The sequence below is a fragment of the Chrysemys picta genome, chromosome 3 (assembly GCF_011386835.1).
Source record: "Chrysemys picta bellii isolate R12L10 chromosome 3, ASM1138683v2, whole genome shotgun sequence".
In the NCBI taxonomy this organism is placed as follows: Eukaryota; Metazoa; Chordata; order Testudines; family Emydidae; genus Chrysemys; species Chrysemys picta.
Window position 1 is genome coordinate 49592740 of NC_088793.1, and position 22859 is coordinate 49615598.

Consider the following 22859-nt stretch of genomic DNA (forward strand, 5'->3'; position numbering starts at 1 on the left):
AAAGTCATATGACACATGTAAACTGATCCCACCCTCTCTATCTAGCACTTGTTCTTTGTAATGCCTTACTCCTACTTCCTACAGCTGCAGCTTGGATTACTCTGTTCCCGTGTGAACTACTCAGTGTAAAGAAGTTTCTCCTAAATACTTTTTGGGTATGGTCCTTTGTTGGCTTCAGTTCCTTTTATTTTGTGATAGCCACTTTCCCTATGCCCACCAAAATTTTATATGCCCTATTTATGAACCTTGCTAAGGACCTGGTTCAAAGTCTATTAATATCTTTCCATTCTCTTCAACGGCCTTTGATCAGACCCTAACTCTTCTTTCCTAATTTTTATATAAACCCATTTTTATTAACTCCTCCTTATAGATGTAACCCCTGGAGCTCTTTCTCATTCTTTTTCCCTCTTCTGTTGCATTTCCAGTCCTTCAAGATCCTTCCCGTAATGTCATGCCAAGAATTGACAAAGGGTCCTGTGGCATGTAGACTACGCATGTAGTCTGACAAAGTGGGTATTCACCCACAAAAGCTTATGCTCCAATACGTCTGTTAGTCTATAAAGTGCCACAGGACCCTTTGTCACTTTTTACAGATCCAGACTAACACGGCTACCCCTCTGATACTTGATGCCAAGAATTGTGCACAATAGTCCAGGTGTAGTCTCAAAACCCTTTGTGTAGCACCACAAAGATCTTCTTTCCTGCATGGTCTATTTCCTTGTTTCTACATCCCAGGGTTCTGTTTGCTTTTCTAGTTGCCACCAGACAGTGAGTTGATTAATTTATGTTTAACCAGACTCTTTTCCTAATCAGTGTCTTTTCATTTCATATTACGGGTAAAATTCATCCCTGAGCTGGGGGTCAGCACAAGCCCCATGCTTCACTTCAGTCTCACATAAGCCTTCAAAACATGTCTTACATGGTACATAGGTCCGGCACTCGCTTCCTGCATAGAGATAAATTTCACCCTAAGTGCTTCATGGGGCTTTAAACTGATCCTCAGCACCTCAGGGTGAGTGTCATGTTTTTGTGTATATATATGACCACTGTACATATTTGATTGTGTCTTTCTCTCTCTACTCTCTTTTATGCCCTGGCTCCACGCCGCTCCCGGAAGCAGCCAGCACCATGTCCCTGCGGCCCCTGTTGCAAGGGAGAGAGGGCTCCGTGCGTTGCCCTAGCCTGCAGGCACCGCCCCCTGCAGCTCCCATTGGCCGGCAATGGGGAACCGCGGCCCATGGGAGCTTCGGGGGAGGTACCCGCAGGCAAGGGCAGCACGCTGAGCTCTCTGTTTCGCGCCCCCCCCTCCCCCGAGGCCACAGGGACGTAGTTGGCCGCTCCTGGAAGCCTGCCTTAGCTCCGCTGCGCGCCGCTGCCACCCCAGAGCTGCCCAAGGTAAGCAGCGCCGGGCCGGAGCCTGCACCCCAAATCCCTCCCGCACCCCACACCCCCAGCCCTGAACCACCTGACGCACCCCTCCTGTACCCCAACCCCCTGCCCTGAATCCCCTGCCACACCCCGCACACCTCCTGCATCCCAATCCCCCTCCCACACTCCGCAATCCCTCCTGCACCCCGCACCCTTCTTGCACCCCAACCCCTTGCCCTGATCCCATTCCTACACACCGCACCCCCTCCCACGCCCCGCACTCCCTCCTGCACCCCAACACCCTTCCCCAGCCCTACATTCATGGCCCGGCATGCAATGTCCCCACCCAGATGTGACCCTTAGGCCAAAATGTTTGCCCACCTCTGGGTTAGGGATTGTGTCTGTGTCTTCGTATGTATTTGTACAGCACCTAGCACAAAGGAGCACGATGGTAACAGAAGTTTCCAGGCGCTAATGCAGTATAAATCTTCAATAAAATTATGATTATGTACAGATAGTTTCTCTGGATATTTCTTTAAATTTTTACCATTCAGAGTTACTTTTGTAACTGAAATTTAGCTTTGATTTTAGATATATACACTTACTAGCCATAGGGTAAATCCATAATTTACTCTATAGCCCTTGACAGGTTTCAGAGTAACAGCCGTGTTAGTCTGTATCCGCAAAAAGAAGAACAGGAGTACTTGTGGCACCTTAGAGACTAACAAATTTATTAGAGCATAAGCTTTCGTGGACTACAGCCCACTTCTTCGGATGCATATAGAATGGAACATATATTGAGGAGATATATATACACACATACAGAGAGCATAAACAGGTGGGAGTTGTCTTACCAACTCTGAGAGGCCAATTAATTAAGAGAAAAAAACTTTTGAAGTGATAATCAAGCTAGCCCAGTACAGACAGTTTGATAATAGGTGTGAGAGTACTTACAAGGGGAGATAGAGTCAATGTTTGTAATGGCTCAGCCATTCCCAGTCCTTATTCAAACCGGAGTTGATTGTGTCTAGTTTGCATATCAATTCTAGCTCAGCAGTCTCTCTTTGGAGTCTGTTTTTGAAGTTTTTCTGTTGTAATATAGCCACCCGCAGGTCTGTCACTGAATGACCAGACCTATGATCATCATAGGGCCTAATCACATCAGCCATACCATCAGGGGCTCGTTCACCTGCACATCTACCAATGTGATATATGCCATCATGTGCCAGCAATGCCCCTCTGCCATGTACATTGGCCAAACCGGACAGTCTCTACGCAAAAGAATTAATGGACACAAATCTGACATCAGGAATCAAAATACTCAAAAACCAGTGGGAGAACACTTTAACCTGTCTGGTCATTCAGTGACAGACCTGCGGGTGGCTATATTACAACAGAAAAACTTCAAAAACAGACTCCAACGAGAGACTGCTGAGCTAGAATTGATATGCAAACTAGACACAATCAACTCCAGTTTGAATAAGGACTGGGAATGGCTGAGCCATTACAAACATTGATTCTATCTCCCCTTGTAAGTATGCTCACACTTCTTATCTAACTGTCTGTACTGGGCTATCTTGATTATCACTTCAAACGTTTTTTTTTTCTCTTAATTAATTGGCCTCTCAGAGTTGGTAAGACAACTCCCACCTGTTTATGCTCTCTGTATGTGTGTATATATATCTCCTCAATATATGTTCCATTCTATATGCATCCGAAGAAGTGGGCTGTAGTCCACGAAAGCTTATGCTCTAATAAATTTGTTAGTCTCTAAGGTGCCACAAGTACTCCTGTTCTTCTTTCTATAGCCCTTGTGTGACAGAAGACATCTTGAAATGAAACAAGTATAATCCCACCTTTTTATAGACAATATACTCAAGCAAATAAAACACATCTTCAACCAAAAACTTAAAAACAAAAAGTCCAATTATAAAACTGTACAGGACACTGAAATATCCCAGAGCTTCATGGGAAATAAGTGAATTTTACAAAAGTACCAGATTACACATTCATGTAAATTTGGGGAGGTTCAAATAAAAAATAACTACAAAGGAGCTATATTTAAAAAAGTATTCACGGCTAATAAACACTGCAAAGTTCAATGTTAAACTAATCAATGGTCTAATTTGGGAGATATTTGATATGTCTTTCTGTTTTTACAAAAATCACAGAATAATACTTACAAAAACAAGGCCCAAATCCTGCAACAGCATCCACGTAGGTGGCTCCGTATACTCATACGTAGCCCTAATTCTAATAATCCTAATTCTTTATTAATTCTGATAAAAAGTTAGCTCTCTCTCTAAAGCAGGGGTAGGCAACCTATGGCATGCGTGCCAAAGGCGGCACGCAAGCTGATTTTCAGTGGCAGTCTCACTGCCCGGGTCCTGGCCACCAGTCTGGGGGGCTCTGCATTTTAATTTAATTTTAAATGAAGCTTCTTAAACATTTTAAAAACCTTGTTTACAACAACTTTATATATAACAATAGTTTAGTTATATATTATAGACTTACAGAAAGAGACCTTCTAAAAACATTAAAATGTATTACTGGCACGCGAAACCTTAAATAAGAGTGAATAAATGAAAACTCGGCACACCACTTTTGAAAGGTTGCTGACCCCTGCTCTAAAGTAAGAAGATAATTTTTGACCTTCAACTTCCACTAAGGCTATCTGGAGATTTACAGCAAAGATTTGTTCCACTATACTTAGAAGGCAAAGAAGACACCTTGGCGCCCTTCACAGAGGCAGTAAACAGACAGCACTTTTGCTTCATGAAAAAGGGGCTTCAACCAGGCTTGGTTGCAAATTCAGAAAAGAACTTTGGGGAGAAAGACTTCTTTAGACAAGAGAGTAACTCGTTAATAAAGTTTAGTCTCTAGAAAGCCTGTTATGATTTTGTTTTATACGTAATTGTTTGTTTCCAATATTTTTACTCATCGTTACTTGAATCTCTATTTCTTTGATTATAAATTTAGAGTTGATCCACAGCAGGCAGAGACAAGACTGCTGCATCCGAAGGGCAGATGATGGTGAGATGCCTCACAACCCTGGGTACCCTTGAGGAGCATCATACCTGGTTCCCCCGCCACAACATTCCTGATAGTAAACCTGAGCCAGTGCCTGGAAAAAATGCAAGTAAGCTGTTCCAGAAAAAGCCTGGCATAGCTCGCTTTTCCCATGGAGCACAGGGGCGGAAGGGATGTGAATCACAATTTGGTCTCTGCCCTACTCCTGCTGCAGCACAGCTGTGTGCTGCACCCTACTTGGCCTGGATTGCAATGTCTCAGAAATCACTGCTTGGCCGCTCTGGTGGCAATGCCTAACTTTCGTCAGGCAGCCACTCTATTACTGAGTTTCCACAGACTTCCCTGAAATTGTGTATTTAGAAGGTCCATTATATATTTGGGAAAAACTTTCCTCTCCTGTGAATAATAACACAGAATGACATTATAGGATATTTATTTTAATGCTTTAAAATACAGAGTGAAAGATGTGCGGAGCTCATTGAAGTCAATGGCAAAAATCCCATTGGCTTCAGTGGGAGCAGGAATAGGTCCCACAAGTGTAACAACCCTCTTAGCAACAAAATTAGTGCCATTAACACTCCTGGGAAGGGCGTGTATACGGGTAGACACAGTATGTATGAATATAGGAGGAGCATAGCATAAAGGGAAAGCAACTGAAAAAGGACAGTACAATAAAACTCTGCATATGTCCATTTAAAAAAATTGCTGTTCTGTTTCTTTAAACTCCTCCCTTTCAGTCCTATTTCATTCCTCTTCCACTCCTTGGGTCTTCCAATATCTTTGTGATTTTTTTGTTCTTTTCTCATACATGCTTGGGCCCTGCATGTTCTCCTTACCACTCTATCCTGCCTGATTCATTTGCTCTCAAAGTCATTCAGTTCAGCTTTTTGCTGGTTATTTCCCTCTACCTTTCCAATGTTACTAAAAGAAATAGAGAGACATGTATGATTTATGCAGTTCCTTCTGACTATCTATTGGAATGGAAGTAACACTCAGAAAATAACTCTGTACATAGCCCCTTTAAAATTCTTTCCTGGATGAGTGACATCCAGTCAGTACAAAATTCCTCTGAATTAGATTACGTGTCTCAGGTCTTGTCTGCACTACGGGGGGAGATGGATCTAAGTTACGCAACTTCAGCTATGTAAATAATGTAGCTGAAGTCGACGTACTTAGATCTACTTACCACGGGGTCCACACTATGCCACTTTGACAGGAGACGCTCTCCCGTCGACTCCCATTGTGCTTCTTGTTCAGGTGGAGTACAGGAGTCAACGGGAGAGCGATCTGCGGTCAAGTTAGTGGGTCTTCACTAGACCTGCTAAATCAACCACCAATGCATCAATCGCTATGCGTCGATCCCCTGGTAAGTGTAGACAAGCCCTCAGCTTAGGAGTCTTATGACCAAGGAAGTTATGAACAGATGTGAATGTTTGACACCACCTGACCCTTCTCACATTGCTAAATGGAGGGGAAACCTGGCTAGTTGGGAGATGGTGGCCTCAGGAGGATTCTTATATGGCAAAAGAGGTCCCTGGGATGATGAAGGTTGAGAACCAATGCATTATGGGCTATATGGGCATTCTCTTGAGTATATCTGGTGGGTTATCATAATATATTTTCAGGTAGGCTGGTTGGAATTAAGACTGCTCTGAGAAAGATGAGTCTCCTGGCTACAGAAGGAAGGGATTTCCCAAGAGAACTCATAGTTAGTCTCCACATCTGTAGTATTACCGCAAGACAAAAGCCACAGAGCCCATTTTCTGCTGGATGGCCTCTTCATGTATATTAAAATGCCCAAATAAATATTTCCATGTTTGTAAAGATGAAAACAAAATAAACTGTGCAATTACCTGTATTTATGAATGATGGCGTTAAATAATTTTCCATCTCGCCAGCAGGTAGTGAAATTTTCACAACGGATTCCAGCATAACCCTCAGTTGTCTGCTGTGTCCACAGGAGTAGCCTCTCTTTAGCAGACATATCCTCTGACTGTCCAGTAACATGGATGTCAGATATCTAAAACACAATGAATATAAATATAATAAATCCATTCATTAAGGACTAAAAAAAGATTGAAATTATTACAAAAAAAACACTCTCAACCATTCATTAGCATGGATTTTTCTACCCTGCATCTTTGGGTCAGGAGAAGGGTACAAAATGTATATCACACTTTTATTTCAGTTAAAATTGTTATGCATCTTCATTATGAAATATACAATTATTAGACTCACAATCTTCTAAACTACTAAATCATCAGCATCTGAATTTCTTTTGATAATATAATATCCTTGTTTTGAACTGTTATTAGAAATTGTTACACAAGACAAAGTATCCCAAAACAATATTAATTTTGACCTTATATAGGTAACATGAACAATATTTAATATCTCTGTTATAAACAGAGATTAAATTATAATATAGCCCTGGAGATTAGAGCCTATATCACTTCAAGAAAACAATTCAGTCAGATTGAAACCTAACAGTAAGGTTCTAAATGTAAAATTTTCTACTCTCATACGCACTTTGGATCTGTTATCCTTACTCTGAATCCAAAATGCATACATTCCACTTTTACATTGCCCACTGATATATAGTAATTAACTATTCTGTATGCGGAACATGTGTGCAATATAGAATATAAATGTGTATGATACACAGTAGTATGTCTATCAGAAAGAGTGGATCAGAGAATTTTGCCCCAAATCTGGGAGATTTGTTTTTGTATTATCTAAATAATTAGTTTAGGGATGGCTTTGGACATGCAGCTCCAAAACCACACCAAAAAACAAAAACCCGTGCATTTTACATTTAAAAAAAACCTGTACTACAAAAATCCTTTCATACTGAAATTTTAAAAAATTGGTTTAATTAGTCTCTAATGGAGTCTAACCCTGTGCAAAGAAAATGATCAGCGCATAAACACACAAGAAGATCATGAAAATAATTAATTACTTTTCTCTCACGAGGAAAAGTAGCTAGAGATGCACAGCACCCAAGAGACATCTCCCCAATCTGCATATGGAACATGTGTATAGCAAAACTGCAGGATGGATCAGAGAGGATAAAAGCCTATATATAGGATATTGTAATACAATACCATATACTTTCTTTGTCACGTCTGAACTTTTGTCCATCTTTTGTCACTTCTGAAATTTGATTTTATGTTAATCTTGCTAATATAATAACATCTTGTTATTATTAAGAATATTCCAACCATATGAAAAGAAAAGATATTCTGGTGGTCAGATACCATGGTTGTAGTCACCGTAAAAGAACCTAAATGCAGTGGATTTGGATGTTACACCAAATGAGCTCTATTCATTTTCACCGATGGCCTTCAGGGCATGGTTGTGGGAAAGTCCACCCTAAGAGGAGAGTAGAAGCAGAAGCCACACACAACACTATGATAGAGAGCCAAATGGCAGAATCAGCTGGGGAAGGAAGAGGGGAGGAAAAGGAAGAGGCTTAGCCACGGAGATGCACAAAGGCCTCGTCTACACTAAAAAGTTAGGTTGACCCAGCTACGTGGCTATTGGGCATGAAAAATCCACACCCTTGAGCAACATAAGCTAAGCTGACCTAACCCACAGTGTAGACAGTGCTAGGTCGATGGAAGTATAATTCCATCAACCTAGCTGCCGCGGCTCGGGGAGGTGGAGTACCTACCCCTCCTGCTGGCATAGGTAGTATCTACACTGAAGTGCTACAGCAGCACAGCTGCAGCGCTGTAGCTGTGCCACGGTGGTATTTCAAGTGTAGACAAGCCCTAATTCAAACACATCTATTCAAGTGCAACCCGGGGAGTTGCATTAATGGAGTCAGACTAGATGATGACATTGGTTTCTTCTAAATTCAAGGATGTGTCCTGGATAGCCTCTGCCAGGAGGACACCTATGGAACCTGCTGCAAATTGAAATGTTCTTCTTTCACTGGAACCACAGTGGTGGTAGAAACAAGTATGTGGCTTTCCCACAAACATTACTAAATTAACACATAACAATGGATGTATCAAGCACTTGAATGTAGGCTGATGGGAGGGAAAGGGGCACTTAATCAGAATGTGAAATTAATGATCAAGTTAGTGAAGAGTGGCCCCCACAAAGTATTGTTTGATTTTTTTGTTTTACACACTCTTTACTTTAAGTGCAAGATGTGAATTTACAAGTATTGATTTAAACATTAAATTATAGATTGATTTAGTGCCAGTAAAAACTTAATTTAGATTATTCTCTATTCAAAGTATTCACCAAATTGCACTGTGCAGCCAGCTGGTCAGATGAATATAAAATATCATCACAATGATACTGTTTTACTTTATGTAAGCGACAGATACAGGTACCAGTACTAGAAAGCAAACAGTATTTCTGTGCAAAGCCAGTGCTAGGTGTAAGCAGACTAAGTGAAAGGGGGGGAGGCTTCAGCTGCTCCCCACTACCAGAGCCTTTCACTACAGTGAGGAAAGACTCTGGCAGTGGGAAAGGCTGAGCCTTTGCTCTGGCTGGAGGAGGCAGCAGGGACTTCCCCGTAGCCCCCACCCCTCACTTCCAAAGCCTCTCCATAGGGAGAGTGAAGGCTCCAGCAGCAGAGAGCTGACAGTCTTTCCCCACAACCCCCCCCCCACCCCCCCAACTGCCAGAGCCTTTTCCCGTGGAGGGGAAAGGCTCGAGCAGTGGGACACTATACCCTGCTAAAAATAGCAGTGTAGCCAGGAGGCACAGCTTGGGCCAGTAGACAATGTGTAGGGTATGTATTCCAGTACATAATCACACCCTTCAGATGTGCCTTTAGTCTACTGGCTTAATCTGTGCCTCACCATCTGTACTGCTATTTATACCCATGCTAAAGGGGCTATGCATGTATGTACACTTCATGCTGCCAAAAGAATCCTGCTGTGTAGATACACCTTTAATGGAAGGCCACAGAAATGACAGGAAGGGAAACGTTCTATGGTATTTGTTTAAAACGCAGAATAGAAAAGATATGCTGAGTAGAGTTTCTACTTACTTCAAGATGTCATATGACAGTGTGAAATTAGAAGAGCGGTGAAAGTATAGTGCCTATATAGAGACACATATCATATAGAAGAAAATGGAGAAGCCTACATGACAAAAGGCTCATTTAAAATACCTCTGTTCGTTTCCTTTATTTTTAAGGTGTATGGAAAAGTATTGTCTGAAATACAAGTCCCTTTTCTTTTATGCAAGTATGCTAAGTATTTTTTCAGCAGCCTCAGCTTCTATTCATTACACAACAACCAGACCACAGTATAAATCAAATCAACCATCTGCCACTTTACTGGGGAGAGTTTATTAAAGAAGTGATGTCAACTGGAAAGGCCTGATGTCTGATATTAAAAATACAGTTTTCTTTTTCCCAATACTTTAAACAATTTCTGTGTCTCTGTCCACATGAACTTAGTTCTCTTCTATTCTTTACATGACTTCTTTAAAAAAGGAGTACATTGACATAATTTTTCTCTGTCCATTTTTACATACAAACTCAGACCTTTGGCCCACTCCATGGTTAACTGAATTGCAACAATTATGTAGATTTGGAACAGCACAGAGTGAAAATGCAGCACATTAGATTCCCCTGACCACAAGGAAGTGGTTTTCAGGGCAATCTCAGAATGTCATATTTAAATCTGTGACACATACAAATGGCATGCGTAGCCATGGACACAAAACCAAAGAGAAAAAAAATCTTATTTTAAATTGAGATTGTTTGACACTCCTGCTTCCAGTGTTGTCCAGATTCTGGAAGGATGAGAAAGATGTTTGGCAGCCTCAATCCACTTCCCAAAGGCCAGGTGTCCTCATCACAAAAATCCTTCTGGCACTAACCCCCACCCTGGTTGGCAGCCTCAGCAGAAGGAACATGACTGAATGGGCCTGGAGTGAGGGAGAATGGCCTCCCTTCAATATTGACAGAGAGAAACAACAGACTCTGGTTGGCAGAGCCAGGAAAGCCACGCCCACCCCACTGGAAGTGGAGGGGCAAGACAGTAAGTACAAAAGGTGGGCCCTGAAGCTCAGTTGGACTGGAACCACCAAGACAGACAGACGCTCCCTGCCTGCTGCTGGAGTGGGAACCTGAGAGGACCTCTGCTGTGCTGAGGACTTGCCAGACACCACAGATGCTGAGAAGCTGCTGGGACTGCCAAAGGCAGTGTATCCCAGGAAGATGGAGGACGACCCTGGGATCCAGATATACCCCCAGGGGACGGTTGTAAGTAGCCCAGGGACAGCCGACTATAGTCCAGCTGCGTTGCTGCCATGGATGGCTGGATTCCCTGCTAACCCAGTGGCAGAACCATCTGCTGCTGTTAGGGCTGGGACCCAGTGAAGTTGGTGGGCCTGGGTCCTTCTACCCTCTGATGCCATCCCAACTCCAGGGGTGGCAGCCTCCGCACTTTAGGCCTTGAGGCTAGGGTGACTGGAACACCCGGTTGAAAAGGGACCCTGGCAGCTCCGGTCAGCAGTTTCGAAACTGTTTTGTTATCTCGATGTAACAGGTTAGCGCTCTGTGGACATCCAATGAGTGAAGTCTTTGCTCCCTACAACTTGACTGCAGGTTAGGGTAGAATATAGGGAGGAAGATGTCCTGGTTGATGTGAAATTGGGAAACAACCTTCAGCAGAAAAGCCGGGTGAGGTCTGAGCTGAACCTTGTCCTTATGGAATACAGTGTAAGGGGCTCTGATGTGAGGGCCCTGAGCTCAGACACCCTCCTAACTGAGGTTATCGCTACCAGAAACGCCACCTTGTAAGAGAGAGCAGGGAGCACGTCACCAAAGGCTAAAATGGTGGCCCCATAAGTCTGGATAGGACCAAATTGAGGTCACAAGCCAGGACAAGCTGTCGGACCTGCAGGTATAGTCTGTTGAGAACTTTAAGGAAACAGCTGACCAACGGGTTGGCGAAGACTGAGCGTCCCTCTGCGCCTTGGTGGAAGGCAGAGATGGCAGCCACGTGAACTCTTACTAACGACATAGAAAGTCCCTGCTGCTTGAGGTGGAGAAGGTAATCCAGTATTAGTGGCACCGAGGACACTAATAGCGTCAGAGAAAAATGGTGCTGCGCCGACCAGATTGAAAATCTCTTCCACTTGGCAAGATAGGTAGCTCTCATGGAGGGTTCCCTGCTGCCAAGGAGAACTTGTCTGACTTGATCAGAGCAAGAAAGCTCCACTGGGTTTAGCCATGGAGCTTCCATGCTGTGAGGTGGAGCAACTTAAGGTTGGGATGTTGGAGACAGCCATGATCCTGCATTATTAAGTCCTGGAAGAGCAGCAAGGTGACTGGAGCTTCCATGGACATTTCCAGGAGTGATGTGTACCAGTGCTGGTGGGGCCAGGCTGGAGCTATCAAATCATCAAAGCTCGTTCCCTCTGAATCTTGAGGAGCACCTTGTGAACAAGAGGGACGGGTGGGAACATGTATAGGAGACGGCCTCCCCATGGGAGGAGGAACACGCCCACGATGGAGCCTGGGCTGTGATTCAGGAAGGAGCAAAACTGCTGACACTTCCTGTGGCGTCACGTGGCAAACAGGTCTAACTGGGGAAAGCCCCGCTGATGGAAGATTGAGTTCACAATGCCTGGGCGAAGCGACCACTCGTGGCCATGGAATGACCTGATGAGATGGTCCGCAAACTCGTTCTGTACTCCAGGGATGTACGATGCTTGCAGGTGTATCAAGTGCTCTATACAAAAGTCCCACAGCATGAGGCTTCCTGATGTGGTTCTCCCCACATGGGTGGCCGGCATGACATCATTGCTGGCTTGCTCCTAGATGGAATAGGCAGCCTGGCTAACACTGGTGCCTCGTCCCTTCTTGGAGAAGGTGGAGCCATCAGGCGAATAAGGTCCTGCGCTGCCTCAAACGTCTCCGGAATGGAGGGGAGTTGAATGTCCCAGCCATGATGGTCCGGAGAACAGTAGTGGGCCAGACTCGACTGGACCTCTTGCAGGGCAGGAGTCGACAAGCCCCTTCGAGCTGCCAGGCCTGAAGTAGGCTGGGTGGGTTGAGGTTCCCTGCCACTGTCTCCTTAGGCTAAAAAGGGAAGAGCGCCCTCTCTCCTGCCTCTTTTTCTTCAGGGGCACCAGGGAATACAGATCAGCGCCTACCAAAAGTCTTATGTTCAGCGCAGTGTTGGTGCCGGGAGTCCTTAGTCTCCTTTCTAGGAGCCGACTCATGCCCCATCGGCGCCGGCGCACTGTGCACGAAGGAGGAGGTGGTTGGCACAGGCTCCGCCAACCCAGGGTCAGATTGCAGGAAGAGGGCTGCCTGAGTCTCTGCTCGCGTTCCTTAAGGGTCCTTGGCTGAAACCCTTTACAAAAAGGGGGGGATGGATAGCTCAGTGGTTTGAGCATTGGCCTGCTAAACCCAGGGTTGTGAATTCAATCTTTGAGGGGGCCACTCAGGGATCTGGGGTAAAATCAGTACTTGGTCCTGCCAGTGAAGGCAGGGGGCTGGACTCAATGACCTTTCAAGGTCCCTTCCAGTTCTAAGAGATAGGATTGCTCCATAAATTTAAATTTAAAAACAGCACTTGTCCTTTTGTTGACTCTCGCCAAGGCACTTCAAACAAAAAGTGTGCGGGTCACTTTTTGCCATCAACTTTCTGCAGACTCCACATGGTTTCAACCCCTGCGACCGAGGCATGCCCCGGTGGTGGGGGAGAAATGGAGGGGACCCCCACCATGAAAACTTAGCCTACTACTACTATTAACTTACGACAAAAACTACTAACTGTATACAAAATACCACAGGACACTGCTAAAGGCGCTTGCAGAAGCAAGAGTGAGGGAAGTTCCAGCTAGCTGTCACTGGCAATAAGAAGGAACTGAGGGTGGGGGGTCGGCAGGGCCCTATATTGGGTGCCATGAAGATGTGATTCCAGGGGGCTCCCAGGCTGACCCTACGGACACTGCTAGGGGAAAAATCTTCCGGCTGCCACACCTACGGCATGCGCACACCTGATTGGAATTGACATGAACAAGTACTCGAAGCAGAACTCTGCTTTGAACTGTAAATATTGTATGCACACCATGCATTTTTTATATCCCACAAAAGTGCTATTGGTATAAACTATTAGAGGAGAAGTTCTTAACATTTATAGTACCAATCCAATGACACAGCTTTCGACAAACAGGACCGGGAAGCAAATCCTAGATTAATGCAAGCTTAAATAGATTTTAAAGGCAGCAGCAGGGTTCCTAAGAGGGGGAGATAGAGATAAAGTGCTACGGCTCATGCTATGGACATTCCTGGCCTCCCACTGACAATGGCTTCTTGGGGCACCTAGTGATGCGCTGCCCATACTGCTGCAGCTGATCCTGCCTGTAAGTTCCTCCCTCTGCATTTCACAGTAAAACACAAGCTGTATATAGGTCTAAGGGCCTGGGCTAGCTCTCACTGAAGCCAACTGCAAAACTCCCATTGGCTTCAATGGTTCAACATCAACTCCAAAAGGAGGATTACAGAACACATGGGCCCAAGAGTAGCACTGAAGGCCTGGGAATACAATTTCTTTATTCTTTTTATGGAAGATTAAACAAGGAAGAAGTGATGATGAAAATGACTTTAAATGGCCAAGTACACGGATGGTACATGTAATACGGTATCCTTTTGCCGACACGTACAGAGGAAAGTGCAAACCCTGATATAATGTGAAGTGTTTATACCCTGAAACTTGAGGATTGAAGAAGAGGAGACCAAAAAACAAGAGAGAAGACAGATATACAGGGAGATTTTCAAATTCTCCCAGAACCAGAGCATTACTCAGTGCTCAGAGAAGGCAGTGGGTTTTTTTCTGCACAGGTATTTTCAATGTGAGTTAAAGAGCAGACTGGGCATGTGATTCGGAAAGAAAAAATGAACACTTATGTGAATGACGATGACTTGTGCTTAGGCAAACATGGATATATGCACAGAAATCAAACATGGGTGTGACTTCGAGAGTGACCCCAAGGTTACCAGCTGGCACTCAGGAGTTTCCACAAATGATCTCTGTTGAGCAAAGTCAGGTTATTAGTAAGCTGGAGAGCTCATGTCAACGAGTTTAATCAATGAACCCTGCACTCTGTGCTTTACACCAGATTCTGGAGGAAAAATACTGGCACTTTTTCATCACTTAAACTGTAATACTGTAAAAATAGATAGCAGGAGTTGGTGTGATAGTGAAAACACTTGAAAGGTATTTTGTTATCTCAGAGCTATTTGCAATGGTGTATGACCTATGCAATAAAAGCATTACTACTAACCCAGAACTATTTGTTCTGTCAGATGCATTGGTTGCTATTGTAAACACTAAATTTTATTTAATAGCAACACATATTGTAAATAAAAGTATTACAGGTATATATTACCTCTGTCCTGATATCCTCTCTGTCCTGAAAAATAATAATAATTATTTATTTGTATTGCAAATTAGATCAGGGTTTCATTGTACTAGGCACTGTGCAAACTAGAGCTCTGCATATAACCAAATGTTCTGGTTTGGTAGCTGAACTGAAAAACTGAAGAAAAAATCATTTCAGGTCAACGTGAAATCAGGTGTGGGGGGGGGGAGGGGTTACTTTTTCAGCTACCTGAAAATCTCAAAAAAATTGTTTCCGGTCAAATTAAATTGGCCAAATGAAATGACTTGTTTTGAATTCTAGCTTACTCTATACTAGATGCATACATGTCTATAGTGCTATACAGCTGTACATGACGAAAAAGAACCGAATGAATAAAAAACTATGTGAAGTTTTGGGCCAAGAAGAATTTATCTTTTATGGTGATAAATAAATTCTACAGAGATATCAGCTTGTATACTGTCATGGATCCCATGCTGAATTTTCCAAATGTGAGAAAAAAAAGTTTTGAAGTTTCTTTTTAAAAGTAACTTGGATCTGGTGAGAAATGTCATCATTATACCTGTAAACTTTTTCTACTATGGCATATTGTTCGGATAGCATGTCACACAATATGAATGTATTATTATTACCTTGTGCTAGATATTTTTTATATCAGATACAGCCCAACATGATATTTGCATACAGATTCATGACTGAAATAAAATTAATCAAAATTATTTATATAACAATACTTCCATAACAAAGTGCTCTATAAATATTAATGTTCCAGTTCAGTAAGTATTATCCCCCATTTTTCAGGTGGTTAAACTGAGGCACAAAGAGGATATGTGACTTGACCAAGTTACCTAGGAAGTCTGTGGCAGAGCTGAAAATGGAACCCAAATCCATCATTCTTAATCTTGTGCTTTAACTACAAGACCAATGTTGTTCCATATACATATGTAGGAAAAGGCAGATTAGTGTCCTAGGGGTCAGGATCCAAACTAAAGGTTCTAATCCTGTAGAGGGTAAGATGCTGGATCTCGGCTGCAGCACAAGGGAGCTTAATATGATCAGATATTGGCTTAAGTCCCTCTGCATCAGAGCAAAGAGCCACATTATCCCGGACACCAGGAATGCGCTTTAACTAGGCCACAACTTTATTAAGTAACACATCTGGGAGCTATCTGGCAATAACTTGCGCAATGCAATTGATCCTTCCTTTATAATCCACACCACCAAGGCTGCCATCAGTCCCCTACACAATTAACCGCATCCCAACACCCTTGCTGAGACTCCTGCCCTCCCTTATCTGAAGGTTAATGGGGTAGAGAGGAAGGGCCTGTCTCTTTGCCGTATCAGTTATTACAAGTCCCAACCCCATTCGGACCTCCTTTAGGAAATGCCATCTCCTAATCCACTTCCAAATCTAGTTAATCACGGAACCAGAAACCCTATCAAATGATTACCTGCACTTGGCAAGTTACAACAAAAATGTATTTTACAACCTTCCAGGTCCTTGGGCTGCTGAGAAGAAGGTGGAACCCCATACTGCCTAAGCCAAACTGGAAGGGAGATAAAATTCCTTCCTTGCCTAACATAACGCTCACAGCAAGGCTCAAAAGACCCAGTACTACTCTAATACCGAGAGGGAAGAGGGGAGTTATTCTCCCAGTGCAGAATGGCCCTCGGAGCTTGGGGAAGGGTTCATAACCCTCCTGTGAAGTGTGCAGATGTCAATATGTTTTAGTACACCCTTGTGTCCCACCAATCAGCCTAGAGTCCCCCTTCTCTACTCCTCAAGACCGCAAGGGAGCTGAATGCCCAAAAGGAGGATGGGGTGCTCCTTAAAAGGGCCAAGGGTTTTCTTTCTCCTGCTGGCATAAACAACACACACACACGCATTGCAGTCTGCAGCCTGTCATTGAGACTCACTAGATATTATGAAGAATGAGATCATCATGGGAGTTGCACACTAAGATCATAGTATGCAAGTAAAATCTGCTAGAGGTGATAGTATAGGGCTGGTGGATTTGCGCAATGAACAATTCTTGTGTTGCATACTGAAATATATTTAATTTCTGATTCTAATCTGCTTGTCTAATTTCCACTAATAGACTATTTTATATTAACATCTGTGTTAAAGACACCGGTCCCCCTTGTCCAAGGGGTAAGTGATAAGGGGTAATCAGAGGGAAATGGGAGTGGCTTTAGAATGCAAGTTGGAAGAAGGTTGTGCCCCTGTCTGGACCTGCTTTCAGGTAAAAGCCAGGTGTGGTTACAAATTGTTTTGCAATACAGTCCCCCCAGACATCTGAACATAAACAATCTTCTTCACCAACCCATCTGCTCTGTTGAGATCATATATTAGGCCTGCTCTGCACACAGATTTTGTACTGGTATAAAACTACATAGGTGAGTAGTGTGATTTTTTACCAAAATAACTATAGGGGCACAACCCCTAGTGTTGATGCATTTATACCTATGTAACAATGCTGTATACTAATACAGTTTCTTCCCCATCCATACAGGAGCAAGTTATACACCATAAGTAAACTTATACCAATATAACTGAGATCACACCAGGGAGCTTTTACCACATTAACTATAACAGTATAGTTAAAGCAGTACATCTTGATGTGTTGACAAAGCCTGAATCCCATATCGTTGCTAAATAGATAATGGCATTTTGTTAAAATCTTGAGTAATGTAGTGGCACTCTTTACAAAGGTAAGTTACACAAACTATAGGCTCATATTTAGTTCTTTGTGGAAAGAGATCCAAGGATATTCCTGTTTTCCCCATTCACTGACAGCCCCCCCCCACACATACACACACCTTCAAAGTCCCTGTTCACTCCCTCTCACAAATGGGAATCAGACTCATTCTGCAGTCCATGATCACTTCCAGTTATATCAGCTAGACAAACCCCTCAAACCTTCAGCAGCAATGAGCTAACTGTGACCCTGCACTCAGATCCTTGACTGCCAACTGGCCCATACCGGTACGTTTCAACTTGTTGAATAAGGGTGGGGCAGAAGGTCACGTGGTTCAAGCACAGAGACCAGAAATCTGGAGCCCTAAATTCTAAATTCAGCTTTGCCTCAGACTCCTTTTGACTAAGTCTATACCTCAGTTTCCCCATTTGTAAAATGAGTATAATAATATTTTCTTATCTCCGAGGGGTATTGTAAAGTTTATTTCGTGTTTGTAAAGAATCTTGAGAATCTCAGATTAAAGTGCAATGTTAATACAATCTGCACTCACCTTTTCTATTTAACACAATATATAAGAGGCTTTCAATAGACAGTAAATGAAATCAATTATAAATTCTCCATTCCATCTGCTACAATCCTTGATGTAACACATAAGCATACTGCTTCCCAAGAACTGAAAAGAAAATTTACTATGGATATTAAAAGCTACTTCATTCCTCTCTCAAAAATCAAAATTGGGAAACATCTGAAATTAGGCTACAGACAGAAAACTAGTACAAAACTAGAATAATATTATTTAAGTGAATGGATAAAAGATCAAGTACTGTGTACTGTACTATGATTGTATGCAGGGTGACAGTGTGTAATAACAGGGCTACATAGAGAGGACAGGAAGATTTCTTAGCAACTAAATAAAGACATTGTTGAAGTATTTTCTACTGAACTAACTTTTTAATGTTCTAATGCTAGAAGGTATTTACCTTGCTCCTGTCTGGTGGAATGCTATAAAATGCCACTTCCTTTAGCATTTGAGGAAAGCCAGCATCAGAAGAATGAGATCTTTTTTGTTCAAATTGTGAATCAATGTTGGTTTCAGATAGAAACTGGTGCAACTTTTCAAAGTTTTTCCTTTCAGGGACATCTCCATTAACTGTGAAAGAAACGTCATTTAACCCAATTTCTTCACACTGTTTACTGTGGTTAACAGAGTTCAAGCTAGCTGCTTTTGCAAAATGAAAATCACCAACTTTCTTCTGGAATATTAGTTCGCTTGTGTTGTCATCATGCAAATATTTCCTCTTTTGTGCACAGCCTTTTTGTAAACTCCTCTTGTCTTGTTCATTTAACCATGTGTCTGTTTCATCAGACTTTCTGAATCTCTGGTTTTCAACAGAAGAACTGTCCCCATTGAAAGAATCACTCCTTGCTTCACTCAGCAAAGCTTTTTCTTTAACAAGATCAATTGAAACGTCTGTACTCACAGGCAGAACATTACTGTCCACTGGCATCCTCCGTGTAAAGGAATCGCCCAGTGCCATCCCCCAGGAAAGAATCTCTGTGTCTTTTGAAATCCGTGTTTCATTCTGGATTTTTTCTTCATTGTTTTTAATCTGTTCTGACTCTATTCTCTCCTCAGTTGATTTCTTTCTCGTTTTCCTTCTGAAATATTTTCTTCCAGGGGAATGTTTAGCAGGACTCAAGGGAGCTTTGGCAGGATCTAAAGATTGTTCTTCCTTTTCAGCCCTTACACATCCACAGACATTCCCCATTTGGCTCACAGTAAATTATAGCCACACACTCATTTATTTCAGTATATTTACGTACACTTAAATCCTTCTCAGGAAATCAGGAACTCCAGTTTGCATCCTAATTTCTTCCAGACTTCACTTCCATCCTCCTCAGTAAGTAGCCATTTTGCTTATGAGAAATGCACACGCAATAAATGTCATGGCATTTTGCCCAGGCAGGCCCTGTGTCTGATTAGACACTGTGGCTTATTTCTGGACACCAATCCTCTTAAACAAACATCATTGCCTCAGCATTAAACTCCAATGCTGATGGCCTTCCACAGAGATGACATAGCACTTATGGGCAATGGAAAAGTCTCATCTACATTTTAACTTCCTGTTTCATTTGGTAAATTCAAATAAGATAAACTTGAAAAATGCGCAGCAACCTTTGAAACTATTAGCCAGAACTGCAAATCCAAAACAAACAGCAAAGCAAATACCAGGAGGGATTTAATTAGCAAACTGTATTGCAAACTTAGAACCTTGAATATACTTCTACCTCTTACTCAATGGTACATGTAGTAAGATTAATGAACAGAGGGTGCATTGTGGTGCAGATTTTTATTTGTGGGGCTTTTTTCAAGCAGTTGGTAGGAAATTATCATTGACAGTTCAGATATAAATAGTCCTAAATTTCATTATTGAAATGATGATTGGAAAGTTGATTGGAAAGTTCTTTTATTGGGTGCAATATTTAAGCAAGGTACTGAAGTTCTCACACAAATAGTTTTAACTTTTATAACATCATGTCATACAGTTTGCTCAGGTCAGCCACATTATGCACAAGGTATTGGACTTTAGCAGAGGCTTTAAAATAGCGGATAGCTAAACGAGAAACGAAAGTTGAAAGAGTCAATCTGCCTAGAAAAATATCAGTTAAATTGTTGCAAAACAGAGGTTAACTTGAGCAAAGTATAATCTTATAATCTCCTTTGGGTTTTCAGTTGAAAAAAAAATATTTTCTCTTCCCCTCCCCCAACTCTGTGAGTGTATAGCTGTGAGAATAGCTCTGATAAAATAGCCACTAAATGTACAGCTATATAACAAATCTAAGCAGAAATGTAAAGTATTATAATGGAAACAGGTTTAAGACTTGTCAAGTTCTTATGTTGTGAGAACATCTCTGTTTTCAGGGCTTGGACCAGTGACCCTGTCAATATTTACAAAAACAGGTTTCTGTCTGGATGCCTACAAACTCTGAATACCAGTTAAGTCACTGAAACTGAATGCATATGCAACTCTCAAGAAGTACTCCCGCTACCAGGACCACGTAAGCCCACCCAGTCAGCTTCCCACACCCCTAGCAAGTGTCCTTTACTGTGCATGCTTTCCTGACTCTACACTAAAACCTCCTCTATGCTGCTTCCATCTCTCCTACTGCTATCTCATTGTTCCACTGTGAAAATCAGGTCTCCCACACTGTATGACGCTGTAATAAAAGTTAAAACTATTTGTGTGAGAACTTCAGTACCTTGCTTAAATATAACACGCAATAAAAGAACTTTCCAATCAACATTCAGAATAACATCCTAAAATGGAAACGTATCAACAGGCTAAACTGTGTTTGCCTCTTATAGTGAGACAAAGGTGCATAAAAACACTTAAAAAACAATGTTATCAGTTTCAGCTGAGTGACTACTTTTACTTCAACAGGAATTGCATTGCTAAAACCCAAGAAATGTTTCAAAATGTGTCCCTAATAACCACAGTTGCCAACTTTCACGCCGTAAATGAACACCCCAACTTTCACAATAAGCCAAAAATCAAGCTAAAAACAAAGGCCAAAACAACCCAATCCCAAACAAAACAAGGCGAAAACAAAGGCTGAAACAACCCAATCCCTAAGGACTCCAACACTCTATGTGACTAGGTCCCCCCGGCATGCAGTCTGGGACTGTGGTGGGCATGTTGTGCACCCCTGAGTCCCTCCCCTGTTGCCCCTGCTTGCCCCTTCCTTGACCTTGCTTGCTGGGAGCCGATCAAAAAAAAGGAGCAACAAGCTACAAGCCAAAAACTAGCCAACAAGCAACTCGCAAGCCAATTAAGCCAAAAACAGCCACATTTCTGCATTTTTTTTGCGGGTTTGGCATGTCTGCTAATAAGCCTAAGCACTTTACATTATTTTATATTTTACTGAAGACAGCCTATGAAATATTAAAAAGATGCTACTAATTTTCAAAGAATTACACAAGGATATAGTAGCCGCCCCACTCCTGACAAATCTTAACAAGCAGTGCCTGGATTAAAAACTGAAAGCAATGCTTAGAAAATTTACCCCCTAACCATGGTGGAATAGAATGTTGTCATGGGATAATGCTTACCAGCTGCTAGGTAAGAGGACATTTATCAAAAATAAATGTACATGCAGTGCCAAGACATTTCTTTTCAAAGTGGGAGATATTTATACTGTGACAACATCCTATTCCACTGACTTTATTTGTATTAGCATTGGTATTATACATCAAATGTCTGGGGGGAATTAGTCTGGTGTATATGAATGCAGCCATTCGTATGGTTCCTGTTCATATGGACAGTTGCTCCACTTACTGGTATTAAAAACTGTATTCTAATTAGCTTACAAAATAGACATAGAGCCTAATTCTGCATCCCCTCTTCAACAGCCAGGGCCGGCTCCAGGCACCAGCCAACCAAGCACATGCTTGGGGCAGCACCTTGGAGCAGGGCGGCGCTCGATTTTTTATGTATTTATTTATTTATTATGGATTCGGCGGCGCGGCGCTTGGAGGGGGCGCGGGGGCTTCCGGCGGCGTGGTGCTCGGAGGGAGGGCGGGGGCTTCGGGCGGCGCGGTGGTCGGAGGGAGGGCGGGGCTTCGGGCGGTGCTCGGAGGAGCGGGGCTTCGGGCGGTGTGGTGCTCGGGGGGGTGGGGTCTTGGGGGGGCAGGGGCTGGCGCGGTGCGGTGCTCGGAGGGGGGGCGAGGGCTTCGGGCGGCGCGGCTTCGGGCGGCGCAGCGCTGGGGGACGGCTTTGGGTTGCGTGGTGCTGGGGGGGGCGGAGATTTTGGCAGCACTCACGGGGGGGGTGTACGGCGGGGCAGCGCTCTTCTTTTTTGCCTGGGGCAGCAAAAATGTTAGAGCCAGCCCTGTCAACAGCACTTCCATGAGGGGAGTTTGCACAACTGTGAAATGAAATTCAATTTTTTTTTAAATAAAAGTATTGTCCTTGTAAAAAGGATTCTATACTTATATGAATAAACTGCTGTATCACTGCTCACAAATGTAGCCCTCCATCTTTGCCTTTCTGAGGAAAGAAGATTCAAGATTCAGCAATGTGATTGGCTGGCATATATTTCATTTAGCACAATTAGAAATAAAACCTGGTTCATCCACCGATACGTAATCGGTTCTAATGTAAAACGGTATGACTCCAAACAGAACAGCAACACCATCTTGGGACAGAGTGCTGGAAGCTAGCAGGTGAGCCAGCACTCTGGCGACTTAGGAACCAATCATCTTCCCTGAAGAAGGCTGACAGGGGATGTGCAAGCTAACTGGCTGATCAGGCTGGGAGGCTGGATGAGTCAATTAATCCAGCAGATGAGGGGTATAAGGAGTCCTACTCCTGGAGGAATTCTGCACCACTACAT

General features: G+C 43.0%; 1 protein-coding gene across 44 annotated transcripts in view; it reads right to left on the reverse strand.

Annotated features, from left to right (window-relative positions):
• DST (dystonin) overlaps window positions 1–22859 on the reverse strand; it is a 439617-nt gene that overhangs the window by 219967 nt on the left and 196791 nt on the right. For 43 of the 44 annotated variants that reach the window (XR_010599478.1, XR_010599479.1, XM_065587877.1 and 40 more), the window contains one exon: window positions 6252–6418. Coding sequence is in view for 42 of the 44 variants with exons in the window: in XM_065587877.1 (XP_065443949.1) it covers window positions 6252–6418 (167 nt within the window). In the remaining 2 variants the exon portion in view is untranslated. Of the gene's footprint in view, window positions 1–6251; window positions 6419–18445; window positions 19455–22859 lie in introns of those variants that run through there. The other variant, XM_065587858.1, reaches the window with a different exon arrangement.